Raw genomic sequence first — 21,064 nt, forward strand, 5'->3', positions numbered from 1 at the left:
CATGGTCCTAGGCAGGAGGGTGTGGAGGTCAAAGATTAGGGTATAGGTTCATAGGTAGTCGAGCATTTCTCTTTGTCTTACTCAGTTCGCTAGCATTAGTGTTAGTATAGTATCTTTTATTCATAGATGGCTATTACTACCTAGAGTTTGATTGCATTCTTGGATTCGATCTTATTTCATCTTGTTGTTATTCCTACTTGTTGCAATTACCTTTTTTTTTTTTCTAGTCATTCTCTAGCCGAGGGTCTATCGAAAACAGGCTATCTGTCTTCCAGGGGTAGGGGTAGGAGTAGGGCTGTGTACATCTTACCCTGCCAAAGCCCCACTTGTGGGAAACTATTGGGTTTTTTGTTGTTGTTGTTGATAAGAATTAATTATTAATAATAATTTAATAAAACTAATAGATACTAATTAACTTAAATGTAAATAAAATTGAGACCATCTCCAACCCAACACCAATTTTGACATCAAACACCATTTTAGTGTAAGATTTGGTATTTTTTTTTTTGCTCCAACCAAACACCATTTCTTACACCATTTTGGTGTGTGAATAGTGTTACACCAAATTTGGTATAACAATATTCATAAACACCATTACTATTCATCATTATTTTAATATTATTTTTTATTATATAACACTTAAAATTTAACATATTATAATTTTGTAATTAATTATAGTTTTTATGTAATATCTTTACAATATTAATTTTATATTTTAATTTTGGTGCATAATTTTTATAAATTAATTTTCATATATTTTATTTTTATATAAAATTGTAAGTTAATTTTATTATAAGTTATAATTGTATAAAAACATATAACCATCAAAAAAGTAAAAGTGCAAAACTGAAATATAATATGTTGTTAATAAATGACACAATATTCATTGATTATCATAAAATAAATATTTGATACAATAGCGACTGACATAGATTAAATTGAAAATACATTAAATAACATAATGGGATGAGAAAATTACAACAATAATCTAGTACTCCATGATATATTAACTACATGTATTATACTGCACAACATGATAATCGAGGATGAACGTGTCCTTAATGCACCAATTCAAGATGCTTGGGAATGTTCAACTCCAACAGTAGAAATGGTAGTAGATGAAAATTACCGATTTGAACAATTTAGCTCGGCACAAAAAAATTAAGGGCAAAGATTCTCATTTTGTATTTCGTAATGCATTAATAGAGCATTTATGGGAGCAACATACTGATCTGGTAAGTTGAATATTTATGTAAAAATTAAACTAAATTTTACCATAATATAATATTTATTTAATTATATCTTATCAATAATTTTATTTTTATTTGAATTATACATTAATATGTATAATGTATAGTATTTGCTTATAATTTATATTATTTTAAAATTTAAGGTATAAAATAATTTTATATTTTATGGTTATATAAGAAAGAAATATGAATTATATGAGATAAATATGTAAAAAAAAAAGAATTTGTTTTATAAAGAAAATAATATAATATAGAAGAGAGAAGAATATAAAAAAAATATTTTTTTTTTTGTGTAAAAAATTAGAGCAATGGGTTGAAGTTACTTTGCACTATTTTCGTGTAAAAAAAATAGTGCAATGGTTGGAGATGCCGTGATAATATTACAAAAATTAACGGCGTGACTATACATAAGTGAAATCATTTTTTTTATAATATAAGTAGGGGAAGTAGTAAATCTAGACAGGAAACAAAAGAGAGTGGGTCGCAACCGGACTGTCAAATCTACATATTCTCTCTCTCTCCCTCTGAAGATTCGATTCAGTCGCCGATCATTATTCATCTCTGCTGTTTCAATCTCTTTCCTTTGCCTCGCTCTACCACAGTAATGTTCTCAGATATAATGTTCTAGGTACGTGAAAATTGGAATTATATATAACTTTTTGTCTCTTTAAACACCATTATTTGGTATTTACACGTTTTCTTTTTTGTTGGTGGCTTGTGAGAAAAGAACTTACAAATAGAAACAAATAATTCTGGTTTACTTTTGGAAGTTTTCTGAGTTTCCAAGATTTTAGATTAGTTAAATCTGTCATACGCTTGCAAGAATTGGTATTTATAACTTTTGGTACACTGGACTTTTTTCTTGGGAGAATTTCTTATGTAGCTTGAGACTCTGAGTACAATTCTTTCTCCTTTTTTTTTTTGTGTGCTGGGCGTGGGTTTATCTGATATCTACTTTTTTTCTTTATACTTTTTGTGGGAATTTTATGCTTTTGCAACTGTAAAACGACTTCTCAGTAAAGTCTTCAACTTTGAATTCCTTGTCTCTACTTAATGATTTCTTAAATGTTGAAAATTTTATGGACAAACAGATTTTATATGGAGATTTGCGGATTTCGAAAATCAAATTTCAAATGTTTAATTGTGAATTTGGATATTATTTGTTTACGTTTTTTGAAATAAAATTATATATTTGAAAATTATGTAAAAAGTGTACAATAAATCATAATAATTAACAATTTAAAATATTTAAAAGGCATACGAAAAAAATTATAATAATAAAAAAAAAGCTCATTTGATTCTCGAAATTCAAATACCACCACATAAATTAGGACGGAGGAAGTAGCGTATCTAATCCTACTCCCTCCGGTCCATAATAAGTAACTTTTTTATTTTTTTATTTTGGTCTAAAATAAGTTTCATTTTTACATAATTTAGAAGAGATTAATTTTATTTTTTCATAATTTATCCTTATTTATATATCCCATTGTGTCAAGGTAATAACATTACAAATTTTAATTAACGATAATTTAGCTAATAAAATTATTTTATGTAAAAGTTAATATTTTCTTAAGGGGTGCGTTAAAGGCCAAAAATCACTTATTATGAATTGAAAGGAGTATTATTTTCTTTCTCAAATCATCTGTCAAATCAAACTATATCACATAATTGAAACTCTGAGCTTTAGGGCATTTAGGTAGGTATAGAGTACGCACTAAAAGGTTCTCTTTATGGAAATGGGATCTGCTTTTGTTGACATCTCATTATACCTCATACAATAATAGCTAAATAATAAAATAATAATGGTATTAATAATTGTATACTCCATGTTTGTTACATGATCAAAGAACAACCTATGAGGAGGGGGTGTGGTCATAATTTCAAGTTCAGATGTTGTCTCTCTCTCTCTCTCATGTACCATTTTTCTTTAAACAATTAAAAATACCTTATCTAGTTTTGTCTCTGCCTTTTCCTTAATACTATAGAGCCAAGTACACATGGGAAGATATGATGGGGTTTCCTTATAAAAATTCCAAGAAATTGTCTCTACTACTTTTCCTCATTATTTTTTCCTTTTCCTTAAAAGGGGCCAGATTCTTTCTTCACCAACATAGAGAAATGGAAGTTAATGGTGGTAGAGAGATAGATGGCAAAATTACGCAGACATTTCAAAAGAGTTTTGTTCAAGTTCAGAACATATTGGACCAGAACAGGTTGCTAATCAATGAGATTAATCAGAACCATGAGTCCAAAATCCCTGACAATTTGAGCAGGAATGTTGGTTTAATTAGAGAACTCAACAACAATATCAGGAGAGTGGTTGACTTATATGCACATCTTTCAGGTAATTTCAACAAATCAATGGATGCTTCATCTGAAGGAGACTCAACTGCTACACACAAAAGGGGTAGGCCTGTTTAAAGAGAAGATGAATTTTATTAGATTGTATTATAAACTCTTTAGTCTACTTTCTTTAGTACCAAATTACAAGAGAAAATAATGACACCCAAATTATGTTAATGTCTACCTCCAGATCTAATTGAAAGAAGAATGTCTATATCTTCTACTCTTTCTGCCTTTAATTTGTGGTAAATTCTTGATTGAGGAGTAGTTGTTGTTGTTGTTCATAATTAAAATCAAATAACAGGTTACTGTTCCATTTTTCTATATTTTGAAACACTACTTTTTATTTGAATGTAAAAGGGGATGATGCTTTTAGAACTTTTCAGTTTGTCAAAAGCCTAATGATATATTGATGATAGTTTTGGGTCTTTACAGACTCTCTTTTAATGGAATTCCTTCCTTCATTTCTGCTCAAAGTTTCTTGTCCATATTACCCCAGTTGTAGTAGCTGGCACTGCTTCTCTATTTCTAAACCATATGATAATCAAAATTCACAAGCTCGATTAATCCAGATTCGCACGCACGTGTACGTCTATTAAAGGTGTAAAGTGCTCCTTACCAAAATATTCTCCATTAAGGATAGATGGATCCTAACCATCCCACTATACTCCTTGATGGTGTGGCTGGGATTGTAAGAAATCAAAGCTCCTCTTATGAAATAAAGGAAAAATGAAAAAGTTTCAAAGTGTTGATGATTTGTATGTGGAGAACTGAGCAGAGTGAAAGAGATGCACCGAAATTCGGGGGGTTGGGAGGAGAGAAAGCAGCTTTAGATTAAGTGGGCGTTTGAACATAAGAAATGTAAAATCCCAAAAATAAAGTGAAAAAGAATTTCAAGTGAAAATGGTATTTGAAAATTAGAGTTATGTTTGGACATGAATATAATTTTGGGTTGCTTTTTAAATTTTTTGAGTGATATAAGTAAAAATTTTAAAAAACAGCTTTTGGAGTTTTTCAAATTTTCGAAAAATTCCAAAATTCATCTTCAAGTAAAAACTGAAAATTTTATGGCCATAACACTGATTCTAAAAAAAAAAAGAAACTTTTTTCCAGGCTCTAAGTCTTTTTATTTCCCAATCACACAGCACTAAAAGATGAGAATCTCAAACAGGAAATGATGGGTCTTTTGACCAAAATTTAAGTAAAACTTTTCCCCATTTGTTTAAGTTTATTGTTTGTTCCATCCAATGATATTATCTTGGAGAGCATTGATAGGGAAAGACATAGTTTATGGTATGAAATAAATAAATAAAAAGCAGCTTGGAAGTTAGCTTAAAGTTTAGAGCACTAGAGTTCCAAGAGAAAGGCAGATTATATTATGTGAACTGACAAGGGCCCCAAGTGGCTCTCCTTTTAGATGGAACTCAACTTCTACATGCTTATCCCAGCTCTAAGGGGTCGTTTGATTTGAAGATAACTTAGAGTTTGAGATTAATTATACTGGAATTAGTTATATTGGAATTAATAATATTAGGATTAGTTGTACTGATTTTATTTCTTATTGATTGTTTGATGTGTTGTATTAGTTCTGGGATTATCAAATTTACCGTTTTATCCTGCGATAACTAATCCTGGGATTACTATTCCACCCTCTGGTAAGCATAAATTATCCAAGTACTATTTCTAATTTTGGAATAACTTATCCCAGGATTAGTAACCAAACAAAGTATAAGGGGGTACAAAAATTTTATCCCAAGATTATTTTTGCTTATCCTTCGTACCAAACGACCCCTAAGGGGTCGCTCGGTTGTGTTAGGTGTTTATCCAGATTTTTTTACCATAATTAAATTTAGAGATTGAGCAGATGGATGTCAAGACTGCTTTTCTTCATGGTGATTTAGATGAGGAGATTTATATGGAGCAACCTGAGGGTTTTATAACTAGGGGAAAAGAAAATTATGTCTGCAAATTAAAAAAGAGCATGTATGGATTGAAACAAGCTCCAAGGCAATGGTATTTGATGTTTAAACTGTCATAGAAGAACAAGGGTACAAGAAAACTTCTTCAGACCACTGTGTATTCTTCCAAAAGTTCTCTGATGATGATTTTATTATTTTATTGCTTTATGTGGATGGCATGCTTATTGTTGGCAAGAATAGATCTAGAATTGCAGTCCTTAAGAAGCAGTTGAGAAAATCGTTTGCGATGAAGGACTTAGGGCCAACAAAGAAAATCTTGGGCATTCAAATCCACCGACACAGAGATAGAAAATAGTTATTTCTGTCCCAAAAGCAATACATTGAGAAGGTACTCAAGAGGTTCAATATGACAGATGCAAAATTGGTTAGTACTCCTCTTTCTAAATACTTCAAATTGAATATTAGTTAGAGTCCATCTACTGATGAAGAGAAAAAAGAGATGTCTCATATTCCTTACTGTTCTGCTATTGGTAGCTTGATGTATGCTATGGTTTGCACTAGACCAGATATTGCACATGCCGTTGGTATTGTTAGTAGATTCCTTTCTAATCGTGGAAAAGAACATTGGGGTGCAGTAAAATGGATATTAAGGTATTTGAAAGGTACTGCAGATTTGAAGTTGTGCTTTGGCAATGGCAAGCCTGAAATTGTTTGTTACACAAACTCTGATTTAGGAGGCAATCTTGATAATTCAAGATCTACTTCCGGTTATTTGATCACTTTTGTAGGGGGATCTGTTTCTTGGCAATCTAGACTACAGAAGTGCATAGCTTTATCCACCACAGAAGCCGAATATATTATTGTCACCGAAGGTGCCAAAAAACTATTATGGATGAAGGAGTTTATTAATGATCTTGGCTTTGGGCAGCCAAGGTACATCTTATTTTGTGATAATCAGAGTGTTATCTGTCTCACCAAGCACTCCACTTTTCATTCTAAGACCAAACATATAAATATAAATATCATAGGATAAGAATGGTCATGGAAGAGAAATTATTTGAGGTTGAGAAGATACACACTGATGAAAATCCTTCGGATACGCTGACAAAGGCGGTGGTTGCCGATAAACATGAATTTTGCAGAAAATTGGCAAGCATGAAGCCTGTCAATAGTTCCTCTACTTGAAGACACATTTGGCCCCTTGGCTGGAGGGGGAGTTTGTTGGGCACATGCCCATGTTATCTAGCCAAAGGCCCAATGGCCTAATCCTATTCTCTTTTGGTTTCCATTCCTATTCGGAATTGGATTCGGTGTTTATTCCTATTTAGAGTTGGTTTTGGCTTTAAGAGAAAGCATTTTATTCATGAATTCGTAGTAAAGACAAGATACACTTGGACCATAAAAACCCGTGCTCAAAATATTTTTATTTTCGAGCACATGTTTGTCGGTAAAAAAAATTAAATGGATTCAAGTAGAGCTTTCTCGAACGTATCAACACTTCTTAATTGCATTATTGATTAGAAATGAATTTTCTAACATTTGACTACGTACCATTGAAGGATTTAGTCGCACACTTGAAAGATAGCCCATCAAGTCACGGGAATCTATAAATAGGACAATCTTGGAGAATCACATGCTCATTGATACAAGTCTTTGAAGACTTAAGCACATAAGAGAAGTTTTTGAGAGAACTTTCATCAAGAGAGAAGAGAGAAGAAAATTATTTATTTTGCTGCAGATTTTTATTCCGACCAGCCAACATCAAATCATGTTTTTCGATTCGTTAACCGTTGGATCGGGCTGAAATTTTTACTGAGTATTCATAACATCTTTATCTTTTATTTGAACGGTGGAGATCGGATTTGGAGGCTTGTAGAATCTGATTTAGAGCCTCGAACAATAGCTTCATTTTGTGGATTCTCCTCTTTCTTCAATTAATTTGTTGTTGCTCTTGTTGCTATTGTTGCTCCGTATTTGACACTTGTTGTGTAGACAATTTGGAGAACTTTTGTAACTCTCTTATTGTTATAGTGGAGTTTTTTGGATCTTCGTGATCCCGTGGTTTTTACCTTCGATTTGAAGAGTTTTCCACGTTAAAATTTGGTGTTCTTTATCTTCTTTATTACGGGTTTGCCTCTTCCTCGACATAACAGTGGTATCGGAGCGAGGTTTAAGGCAGGTTCATATTGGCTGGTTTAGTTCTAGTTGCAACCTATTTGACGGTAATCATGATTTTTGTCTGTGAAATTTGAGCGGAGTGCTACGCACGTTGAGACTAACTTTGTGGTGGAGATTTGGAGATGCGACCTGTTAAAGGCTATGTGAAGAAGGTGGATCACGTTTATTTTGTCAGAAAATTCAGGCCAAGGGGGAAAATGTTAAGTGTTTGTCCATATTTTCTTAGCATAATTGGTTTTCCTATTTCATGAAGGAAAGGACAACATATTTACCATAATTGATTTTTTTTTCCTAGAAGGAAAATATTATTCCTCCATATTTGGCTAGTCCCTTTTCTTGTAGGAAAAAGTTTGGAGTGCTATAAATTAAAGATTTTTCCTTCTCATTCAGTAGCATCCACAATGTAGCCATATGGGGTTTGAGAGTCGTGTTTAGGGGGAGAACTTTACGGAACAAGTGTTAGTGTGTCGCTTGTGTTTGCCTCTTCGTGAGGTTGTTCTCTCGATTTTTGTACTCTCTTTTTATCCGTCTTGGATGTAGGTCAGTTGACCGAACCACGTTATATATTTATGTCTCTTTTAGTATATTTCTCTTTTGTTGTTGGATTTATCGTCGCTCAAGGTTTGTTTTGCTAGCTTTCGCATGACACCTGATTTTTTTTCGGTCGTAGCAGGTTGAGCATCAATTTATGTAGAATTTATTGAACGTTTGGTTCTTTATACTAAAAATACAATATGAAGGGTATTGATGACGATTTCTAGGAAAAGATAAAGAGTAATTTTATATTTTTACGTTTAATTCATGTACTCAATCCATATATTGTTATACCAAGTTATACTAGGTATAAACTAATATACCAATTGAGGTATGCAAGTTTTAACACACAAACCAAATAATATATAAAGCAACCAAATTTATACCTTGATTATATTATGTTATACCTCAAACCAAACGAACACCAAGTTTCTAATTTATGTTTTTTACATTTCGTTATCTCTTTCATTTGGTCTGTACATTAGTAACGGATCCAACCATGGCTCACCGGTTCAATATAATCGGATGTTTTAAACTTGAATTTTTATATGTATATGCAAAACACAAACATAAATAGATTTAAATATGTGCAAATTCAATGATTTGATCTCATAGTGCGGATGTGGACGTGAGGTTCGATACACAATTTTATTCCAGAAAGAGGAAGTTTCAAGTACCTTCTGTGAGTAATCCAAGGGAATGTTGAGATTAACGAGAATGTCACACATTATATCAGAGCGGAGTGGATGAAATAGAGGCTCGCATTCAGTTTTTTGTGTGATAAGAATGGGACATGCACCTAAACTCAAAGGCAAGTTCTACAGAGTGGTGGTTTGGCCGGCTATGTTGTATGAGGCTAAGTGTTGGCCAGTCAAGAAATCTCATATCCAAAGGATAAAGGTAGCACAAATGAAGATGTTGAGATGGATATGCGAGCATGCATACCAAGCTACATAAGATAAGAAATAAAGATATACAGAACAAGATGGGCGTGGCCCTCGTGGAGGATAAAATACGGAAAGCGAGGCTTAGATGGTTCGGACATGTGAAAAGGAGGGACACAGATGCCCCTGTAAGGAGGTGTGAGTGGTTGGCATCGCTGGGTCTGAAGAGAGGTAGAGGTAGGCTAAAGAAGTATTGAGTGGGGGTGATTAGGCAGGACATGACGCTGCTTCAGCTTACGGAGGACATAACCCTTGATAGGAGGGTGTAGAGGTCGAAGATTAGAGTAGAAAGGTAGTAGGTAGTCTTGAGCATGTATTTTCTATTTTAGATTTCTAGTACTACGTGTCGTTTCTCTCGATTCGATTTTCTTGTTATCTTGTTGACATTACTTTATGTTATCTTGTATTTACTGCATGTCATTATCTTGTTATCTGCTTCTTGTTGCATCTTTTTTTTTATCTCAGGTCTATCAAAAACAGTTTCTCTATCTTTTCAAGATAGTGGTAAGGTCTGCGTATACAATACCATCCCTAAACTTCACTTATAGAATTATACTAAGTCTGTTATTATTGTTGTGAATGGAGTTAAATATATATTTTAATACTTACACTTTGAACCCATAACTCACATTACATATATTCGGAATCCGCTATTGCCGTTAATACACTTTTTTGAACTGGCTTCATTTTCTCTAATTAGCGCACCCCCTCCCTACCCCCCCCCCCCCCGCTCTTTTCTAGAGGCGCACTCAGTTACCCCAAAGGCTTCAACTTTTTTTAAGTTGTTTGAGTTGATTTAGTAAAATTAGGCTTAGAATACGTGTTTTGCACGTGTATTTTATTTTAATAAGTATTTTTTTTAAAATAATAATAAAAATTATATTAAAAGCTATTTATGATTACAAATAAAAATTTAAGCTCCAGAATTGATGAATATTGATCCTATATATCTAACTCAATAAAAGAAGAAATCTGCTCCCTGGAATACATCGATCATCATTCCATATATTTAACTTAAATTTAGTTCCAGTTTTATAATTTTATCATCAACTCCACAAATTATTATGCCACCTCTTCGATTTATCCAAGAACATAAAGCAACTCCACAAAAAGAATTACTCTGGTTCAAATGATTTAACAACCGGGAGCAATTTACTTACGATACTTAGTTGACATTCATAAAAAGCATCTAATGAACTTTGAGTTCAATCCATCTTGTTTAGCAGAAAGACGAATATTCCTTGCTCATTATCAGACAATCACTTATTCACAAATTCCGTGTGGGAAAATAGTTTTCATTTCCCATCTCATGGGAAACCCCTTTCCTGTAAATCTATTTCAAGTTCATTCTTCTTTTTTTCGTCATTTCTAGTTGATTCTAAAAGAAACAAATATGATCAATTTAACAAATAGAAGTAATTTTTTATTTCTCGCAAAAAATATAAATTATTTTCACGATCCAAAATCCCACCTTAAGGATTGTGACGTCATCTAGTCCCTAGGACTAGGTAAGCGTAACATATGCTTAGTTTTTAACGGATTCAAATCATTTAAGCATTAAAATATAAACTAGTAAATGACATACATAGCTAAAAACCAAAAATAGTTATACTTTTCTTCAAAACAGGTAGTACTAAGTCATAAGCTTTACTGAGAGTACACTAAAAATCACTAAATACAACACTATTTGAAAATAAAGTAAACAGTAGCAAAGAACAATGGAAGGTGACTCCGAGGCCTGCGAGCGAGGATGCAGGTATACCTTGAAGTCTCCACAACAACTCTGATTAATAACTCGCTAACGCCCAGCTCGTTCTGAGGTACCTAAATTTGCACAAAAATATGCAGAAGCATAGTATGAGTACACCACAACAGTACTCAGTAAAAATTAAGATTAACCTCGATAGACTAGTGACGAGTTTCAAGTCAAAACACTCACTAATCAAATAACCCGTGCGAAATATCTATATAAAGCTAAAACGGAAAACCAAAGTAAATAAATGGCAACGAAGGGTAGTCATGTGATAAAATAACAAAATAATCAAGCGCAGATAAAATACAAGTGAAAGCAATTAAGGAAAAACAACAATAGTTCTAATCATCAAGCCGTTACGGCACAAGATTTACAACAAGAATCACCCCGAGGTACCACACCTCATACTTACAAAATAACGAGTCCCAAATCAGAAATCATATATAAATGGTACCTCGTGCCCAGATTATCAATCACAACTGTACGGACAACTTACGTGCTGCACGGATAACTCACGTGCCAATATCACATTCCGCCCAACATGATCACAGGATCAATATCACAACCCACCCGGCATGATCACAGGCTCAAAATCATAATTCGCCCGGCGTGGTCACGGGTTACCAGTCCAAACCATATTGCAGAGAAAGCAGATATACAAGAATACATGTACAATATCAATGAACATCAAGTTTCATACTCCCGGACTGCTATAAATGACATGTCACGATGTATGCATGATTGCATGTGCAACTATACTATCACAACTCAAATCATCAAGTAATATCAGAGGCACCGAGTAGCACCGTCATGACCCAAAATCCACTAAGGGTCGTGATGGCACCAGACACCACTGTCAGGCAAGCCAACACCATATAACTAGTAAATTTTCGTGTTAATATTTTCAAAATCATTTCTTCTAAACCTTAAACAAGGAATAATAAACTTCACTGAATAAATAATGATGTTTTTACAAAATTTATTTACTGAATAATCCCAAAATCATCTCAGAACCCGGTGTCACAAGTGCATGAGCAATCACTGGGAAATCAAATGAAGTACAGTAACTGTCCGGAATACAAATTTGGACAGAAAGTAAATACAATACATTGAAAGAGACTATGCTGGCTGCGTGTTGCCTTGAGATATGCAGCTCACCTAAGTCTCCGTATCATCCATGCTGCTACGCCCATTAGGCCACTAGAGGTACATGTACCAGTGCAACAAAAATGCACAGCAAGTGTAGCATGAGTACAAAAACAACGTATACTCAGTAAGTATCTCGTCTAATCTCGAAGAACTAGAGACGAGCGGTCGACTTCGACACTTACTAGTGGTCCAATAATAATATACCAATAATATAGTAAATCGAGGATTTTCATAAAAATGCTTGTAACACAATAGCATGAGGCAAGTAAACACTTCTTTCGTTTATAGGAAATTCCCAAATTCATTTTCATCATTTATACATTTATCTCGGGCCAGGGAGAACAAATATCAATATTTTCTAGGCAAGCAATACAAGCATACGCAAATCATGCCGAGGCCGTACGGCCCGATCCAATAAATATCTAAAATGTGCACTGCCAGAGGGTCCAATGGCATGAACGATGGATGCATCTATTACCCCGCTCGTGAATCATACATGCGACGCGGTCAAATATAAATAAACAGTCACACCGCTCGCGAATCATACGGTGACGCAGGTAGACATAGAAACACACATTCAAACAGTCGATCAAGACTTCACCAGGGAAGAAATTATTCAAGGAGGTGTCACTTTCTCTTTTACAAGTCGAGAAAATGAAGTTTAACTCTTTTAGAAAATCATTTACCACTTCTATACGATTAAAGCAATTTAAACTGTCAATAAGGTTACAATTATTTCAAGTAAAGCATACTTTTGGGTCCTAGACTACCCGTACTTAAGCATGATAGTAGCTACGCACGGACTCTCATCACCTCGTGCGTACGTAGCCCCCACAAATAGAAGCACATATCCAATTAATTCACCTATGGGGACAATTCCCTCTTGCAAGGTTATAAAGGAGACTCACCTCGCTCCGAAGTTCCATAACCGGCATTCCACGCCCTTCCGAAGACTCAAATCGATGCACAACGCTCCAAAACTAGCCAATAATTATGTAAACCCATTAATATATGTTCAATTACTCATAATAATGCAATTTATAACAATTTCAAACCCCGATCGAAAAGTTGACAAAATCGCCCTCGGGCCTACGTGATTTCGAAATTTTTCGAAGATAAAGTTTACCCATAACCTCACGAACTCAAATATATAATTTACTCTCAATTTCATGTCCAAAATCATGGTCAAAATTCAAGAATACCAATTTTCTAGGGTTTTCCCTCAAACCACAAGTTTCTACTAATTTCCATGTTAAAACATATACATATTCAATGTATTTAACTCATAATAGGTGCAGATGGCTTACCTTTCCATTGATGATGAAAACCCCCTCTTGAAACCCTCCAAGACTCGCCCAAGCCAAGAGAAAATGAAGGAAAATGGGCCAAATCCCGTTTTTAACAAGAACACACTGCCTCCAGCCTTTCCGCACCAGCGGTCACTTGACTGCTTCTGCGGTTCTGCAGGTGTGGCCCCACTACCGCATCTGCGATCCTTCAGCAGGCCCCCCTCATTCCGCTGCTACGCTTCTCCTTACGCAGGTGCGGTCCCGCTTCTGCGGCAAGATGACCGCATCTGCGGTCCCAGCCTTCTCCCTTCTCAACCGCATCTGCGCTCCTTTGGCTGCTTCTGCGGCTCCCCACTTGCGGCCATGACCTCGCATGTGCGGTTACACCAGATGACAGCAGACTTCAACTCTTCCTCCCAACTCCAATTCAATCTGTTAACCACTCAGAATCCACCAGAGGCCCCCGAGACCCCATCCAATCACACCAACCAGTCCCATAACGTAACATGGACCTGCTCGAGGCCTCAAATCACATCAAACAACGTTAAAACCCTGAATCACACTCCATTTCAAACTTGATGAACTTTAGAACTTCAAACTTCTTCATTCGATGTCGAAACCTATCAAATCACATTTGATTGACCTCAAATTTTGTACACAAGTCATATTCGACATTACGGACCTACTTCAAATTCTGGAATCAGAATCCGACTCCGATATCAAAAAGTCTACTTCCTGTCAAATTTCTCAAAAACTTTCAAATTTCTAACTTTAGGCAAACGACTCCAAAATGACCTACGGACCTCTGAATCCACTCCCGATCTCGCTCCCAATACCAGAGTCACCATACGGAGCTATTCCCAAACTCGAAAATCCCAAACGGACATCGATAACACTGAAACGTGCTTCAAACCAGATTTATGAAATTCTTCCAAAAATGTTAACTTCCACAATAGGCGTCGAAACGCTCCTGGGTCATCCAAAACCCGATCCGGACATACGTCCAACTCCAATATCATCATACAAACCTGTTGGAACCTTCAAATCCCGATTCCGAGGTCGATTACTCATAAATCAAACCTTACTCAATTCTTTCAAATTAAATTCCGAAATGGGAATTTTCTTTCCAAATAAATTCTAAACTTCCCGAAATTCAATTCCAACCACGCGTACAAGTCATACCTGAAGTGAAGCTGCTCATGGCCTCAAACTGCCGAATGACGCGCTTGAGCTCAAAACGACCGGTCGGGTCGTTACATTCTCTCCCGCTTAAACATACGTTCGTCCTCGAACATGCTGAGACCTGCACTAGAGTTGTCTGAAATCATTGTTTAACACTTCGTGCACCTACCCGTGCTACCACAACTCAATTGAGCACATTAGCTCGATCAAATCTGAAGATATTCTCTTTTATTCAAGCAAATAAGCTTAGAGCCTAATTCCAACCTCCGGAATCCTCTGCCAGGCCTGCTTCCAACATACGAACATCATATCAATCACCCCACGATGCACCGATATATGATTGCATACCTTTGCTGAATCCACACTATGCACTGCATAACTCACATGACCATAATAACATCCTCTGATAACAATAACCGAAATTTCTCGAGTCTGATGCTCACAATGTACCCCACGACATATACAAGTCCCGTTCCAACCCTCACAATGCTTCTACGACGGAAGAGATGAGTAGAAATTCATAACCAGCTGCCCAGTCAACAAATTATTGAGTCTATACTCCTGACAAGGACCATCACCTTATTCTGAACCAAATAATGGTATTTGCTCTTTGATATACTTCACCTAGTCCGATTGCACTGACCCAGGATCCATTAATCTCGTCTCACCCAGTACGAACTGCTAAGGTAATAAGCCACCCCATATATGACCAAAAGTCTCACATGATGTCACCAAGTGCCAATAGGCTACAAACTTGAACATGATACATAAGAAAAACGAACTCTGAAAGGGACTACTCAACTCACGCAACTAATGTGAACCTTCCTGAGAAAATGAGAAGTAAAAGACAAAAAAAATATCGAATATAGGGGACCGAGCTCAACATCACACTGTTGTGGTGTGCAACCCGATCCAAACAACATACCCGTGGCGGCGTGCCACCCGATTCACACATAAAATCTATATAAGGAGATACATACCGAGCTAGAGTGCTCATTACCACAAAATACCAAATATCGGCCGCAAGCACGCTAAGTGCATAATACCATTCCTAGGGAGACAGATAGTGCCATACGCTACAAAACTGAAGCACATCTAAGGTGTGATATATGATCTGAATCATCGAGAGCCACCCTGCTCACATAATACCTTCGTTCCGTGGAACCTCAATACATATGAATTCAACAAGCCATTTTAAATCTCACATGGCACAATATAGTATTACATGAAATAGCCGACGATGAAATAACATCCAACGCTCGAATGCTCCTCCATAAGGAGCGCTATGCTGAAATGAACACATTTGGCCTGATATAGAGCCCATATTCATATTTAAATCCATTCACAGACCTCAAGCCGATTCTGATCGCGCCATACTAGGCTAATAACCTTTCAAGGGTCCATAATAACCCATTTTCCCCATGGCTCACAAGAACAACCATCATATCCGGAGCAAACCTCCACAGTCCACAACCCAATAAACCGAGTGCCCCCCAAGCATAAATTCTCAAATTAGTGGTACTACCACAATCTTCACACATGGTTTAAATCTTCAATCAATCAAGTGACCACATGTTACATTTATATAATCTTCCCGTGAGGTACGCTCCCACGACCTTCCACACTAGATAACGAGTCTGCACATCCATACCACGGGTCACACTAATGTTGTAAAGCATATCAAGAATCTGTAACCAAGATGCAAAGCCTCTTACACAAAACACTGATCTCAGGTGACGCTGAAGACAATACCAGCTTACTCTAAACACTCAAATCCCTTTCCTGCTCATCCGAGCTCGTGACATCCTTGCCAACACCGAACCGCAACCTTGATCCTTACCTTCAATTTTCATGCCGCTCGCTACACCTAACAGGCCAATATGCGATAGTACAAGAATTTCAATCATAACTCCTGAACCACTAATATGGTAAAACACTTCATCACATAGAAACTCTTTACTTAACTCTTTCCAAGAGAACCATAACAACACGTGAGTGACTTCTCATAACCGTAGAACATTCAAATCCTCAAGTAGTGGTCTAAACCACCATAACCCTTCCGGGATCCGCCTACACCTGACAAGCCATAATACTTTAATATTTCCAAATGAAATCAATTACGACGGCCGTCGAGACTCGCACGTACCGTCACAAATCACATGCATAACTTAATCACGCTGAAGGAACTGATCACCGCCATTATTATGCCGATTCAGCCATGGCTAACCAATCTAACTTCTTCTAATTTATCCTTAACTTGCCTTGGAAATAATAATAGCTCCATTCCTTACGTCATGAACCTAACTCCGCACTCATCCCGAGTGACCCCATTCCACGAGACCACATTGTCTCCAAACCCATGAACCGTTTCATGCCCTTCTTGCACACACATTCGCATCCTCAACTGATACACCCATTCTTATAATTCCTCTACGAATCCGAAGTCATTTTCTCTTATTTCTCCAAATGCTATACTGTAAGCCAAAAATATCATAGGACATTCCGAGCCTCTTATCATAATCCACTACAAAAGCTCAATTCTTAACCATATCGCAGGCTTGAAATCCTTAGGCACCGCATTTTAACCCTTGAATTCACCAGGACGGTTGTTGAGAGTCACCCACTCTGGCTTGGTCCCGCATGTAATCAACTCAAGGCTCCGCTGGCACATGAACACCCATCTTAATGAAGGACCCAACTGAATCACTTCCCTTGTAAATCACCTCTGTACGAAGCATAAATCTTGAATCTTCCCAAAGCCTGAGCATGAGTCAATAAGGCCAACTATAGCACACCTTTATCAATTCCTTTGCTCAAATTACCCCTTATGTTCTTTTCCCTTAGCTGAAATGACTCTCCAATGCGCCGATAATCCAAAACCTCACAAGAAGATAACCATGCAACAAAGTGATAGGCGGTGGGGCTCTCCCACTTAGCTTGAAGCCACCATTACACAACTCTGGAACCCATCAAGATTCTTTCTTCATCATTGACATGATCTTGCACCACCAACTCGCCAAATTCCTTTAAATCCTTCTGTTAGCATTTCATGAACGCTCTGAATCTCTAGCAACATTCACATATTCGACCGCTTACCAGGTATCCAGTAGAATTCTTCGCATAAGCTTCGTCAACACCACGCCACCGCTGATCTGCTCACAGGAGATAACCCACCTGTGGAAATTATGCGCCGACATCTTTCAACATCGCTGCACTGGGTGCAATCACTGTAAAATCAGTAACCCATCAAAAGTCATGTTGTATCCTTCTTCATATCAAACAACTCCTTTCTGTTGTACCCAATTTTCCCAACATATGACATCCAATATTTTAAATCAAGCCCGTAGACCCAATCACCGTCCACTAAAATTCCTGAATTCCTCCAACTTTCCTCAAGGTGTGTAGTTATCTTGCCACTGAACTCATATGCTACTCTGTCGCTCTCCCACTTCGATCAAACTCACTCCCTTTAGCAACTACTCGACTTTCGCTTCTTACACCTGGCCTTCTAGAAATTTAACCACCGCCTGACACTTGCCATATGTCCTTCCTCATCCTTTGCTGCCTAGTTGTTGCCTTAAATCATATCTATCTCTGTAGAACTTGAACCGATAGATCGCTACTAACTTCAACCCTTTTCCAAAGATCCTCCTTCTCGAGCCGTCAACATTAGAAATACCCATTCAATCCTGAACCACCGCACCCCGTGATCTCTGACAGCCGCTTCTCCAATACTATCTCACAATATCCTGCTCCAAAGGCAAATTGTAGAAGATCATAACACTGGCGAACTTAACATATTTAATCGAGGACGACAAAACCACGACGCGGATAAAAATTCCACCACACTTGAAAACACCGAGTCTCGTTAGTCCATCAACCCAAACTTGATCATTCATAGTCCGATTGACTTTCCTTCGCCGGAAATACAATACCGAATCTCTGAATATGGACTGAGAAAACCTCCTTCCAAGTCATACACTGCTTCCACGTATGGACAAGCATCTCACCATCACATAAATACCGTGCGATAACCATTCATGAGCATCATAGAAACCTGTGCATAGCCTCAAAGCTCTCAGAAGTATAGCTACAGAGTTGAAATGACAGACTATTCTTCCGCAAGGCGACGACAATAGCCCAAACAACCACGCAGGGAGAGACATCCCGCACCACATCTGTAGTACCATTAAAATTCCTCAATTCCTAATTTATAATAAGCGCTTCGTGTCACATAAGATCGAGTAGGAAGGAAACAAAGGCATAAGCCTCAAAGGAATCAAATCGCACGATGAGGAATCAAGAAGGGAAGTTCTCCTAATAGCCATGTAGCCTCTCGAAGATAAGTACAGATGTCTCTGTACCGATCCGCAAGACTCTACTAGACTTGCTCATGACTCGTGAGACCTAAGGGAACCTAGTGCTCTGATACCATGTTGTCACTACCCAAAATCCACTAAGGGTCGTGATGGCACCGGACACTACTGTCAGGCAAGCCAACACCATATAACTAGTAAATTTTTGTTTTAATATTTTCAAAATCATTTCTTCTAAAACTTAAACAAGGAATAATAAACTTCACTGAATTAATAAGGATGTCTTTACAAAATTTATTTACCGAATAATCCCGAAATCATCCCAGAACCCGGTGTCACAAGTGCATGAGCAATCACTAGGAAATCAAATGAAGTACAGTAACTGTCCAAAATACAAATTTGGACAGAAAGTAAATACAATACATTGAAAGAGACTATGCTGGCTGCGGGTCGCCTCGAGATATGCAGCTCACCTAAGTCTCCGTATCATCCATGCTGCTACGCCCATTAGGCTATTAGAGGTACATGTACCTGTGCAATAATAATGCACAACAAATGTAGCATGAGTACCAAAACAACGTGTACTCAGTAAGTATCCCGTCTAATCTTGATGAAGTGGAGACGAGAGGTCGACTTTGACACTTACTAGTGGTCCAATAATAATATATCAATAATATAATAAATCGAGGATTTTCATAGAAATGGTTGTAACTCAATAGCATGAGGCAAGTAAAAACTTCTTTCGTTTATAGGAAATTCCCAAATACCTTTTCATCATTTATACATTTATCTCAGGCCAGAGAAAAAAATATCAACATCTACGAATTTCTAGGCAAGCAATACAAGCATGCGCAAATCATGCCAAGGTCGTACGGCCCGATCCAACAAATATTTAAACTGTGCACTACCAGAGGGTTGAATGGCGCGAACCACAGATGCATCTATTACCTCGCTCGAGTACATACGACGCGGTCAAATATAAATAAACAATCACCGCGCTCGCGAATCATACATGCGATGCAGGTACACATAGAAACACACATTCAAACAGTCGATCAAGACTTCATCAGGGAAACAATTATTCAAGGATGTGTCACTTTCTCTTTTACAAGTCGAGAAAATAAAGTTTAACTCTTTTAGAAAATCATTTACCACTTCTATACGACTAAAGCAATTTAAATTGTCAATAAGGTTACAATTATTTCAAGTAAAGCATACTTTTGGGCCCTAGACTACCCGAACTTAAGCATATAGTAGCTACGCACGGACTCTCGTCGCCTCGTGCGTACGTAGCCCCCACAAATAGAAGCACATATCCAATTAATTCACCTATGGGGACAATTTCCTCTTGCAAGGTTAGAAAGGAGACTCACCTCGCTCCGAAGTTCCATAACCGGCATTCCACGCCCTTCCGAAGACTCAAATCGATGCACAACGCTCCAAAACTATCCAATAATTATGTAAACCCGTTAATATATGTTCAATTACTCATAATAATCCAATTTATAACAATTTCAAACCCTGATAGAAAAGTTGACAAAATTTCCCCCAGGCCTACGTGCCCGAATTCCGAAATTTTTCGAAGATAAAGTTTACCCATAACATCACGAGATCAAATATATAATGTACTCTCAATTTCATGTCCAAAATCATGGTCAAAATCCGAGAATACCAATTTTCTAGGTTTTTCCCTCAAACCCCAAGTTTCTACCAATTTTCATGTTAAAACATATACATAATCAATATATTTAACACATAATAGGTGGGGATGGCTTACCTTTCCATTGATGATGAAAACGCCCTCTTGAAACCATCCAAGAATCGCCCAAGCCAAGAGAAAAATGAAGGAAAATGGGCTAAATCCCGTTTTTAAAAAGAGCACACTGCCTCCAGCCTTTTCGCACATGCGGTCACTTGACCGCTTCTCCGGTTCTGCAGGTGCGGCCCAACTACCGCATCTGCGGTCCTTTACCTACCACCCCCCCTCCCCCCCCCGCCATTCCTCTTCTGCGCTTCCCCTTCCGCAGGTGCGGTCCTACTTCTGCGGCAAGATGACCGCATATGCGGCCCCAACCTTCTCCCTTCTTAACCGTATCTGCGCTCCTTTGGTCGCTTCTGCGGCTCTGCACCTGCGGCCATGACCTCGCAGGTGTGGTTACACTAGATGACAGCAGGCTTCAGCTCTTCCTCCCAACTCTAATTTAATC

General features: G+C 37.2%; 1 protein-coding gene across 1 annotated transcript; it reads left to right on the forward strand.

The window, feature by feature from the left end:
• Positions 1,717–3,973, forward strand: LOC109239875 (protein ELF4-LIKE 3-like). Its single transcript, XM_019406469.1, has 2 exons — positions 1,717–1,878; positions 3,337–3,973. The coding sequence occupies exon 2, from the start codon at positions 3,369–3,371 to the stop codon at positions 3,669–3,671; it is 303 nt and encodes a 100-aa protein (XP_019262014.1). The 5' UTR covers positions 1,717–1,878; positions 3,337–3,368; the 3' UTR covers positions 3,672–3,973.

This window comes from Nicotiana attenuata, chromosome 1 (assembly GCF_001879085.1).
Source record: "Nicotiana attenuata strain UT chromosome 1, NIATTr2, whole genome shotgun sequence".
Classification (NCBI taxonomy): domain Eukaryota; kingdom Viridiplantae; phylum Streptophyta; class Magnoliopsida; order Solanales; family Solanaceae; genus Nicotiana; species Nicotiana attenuata.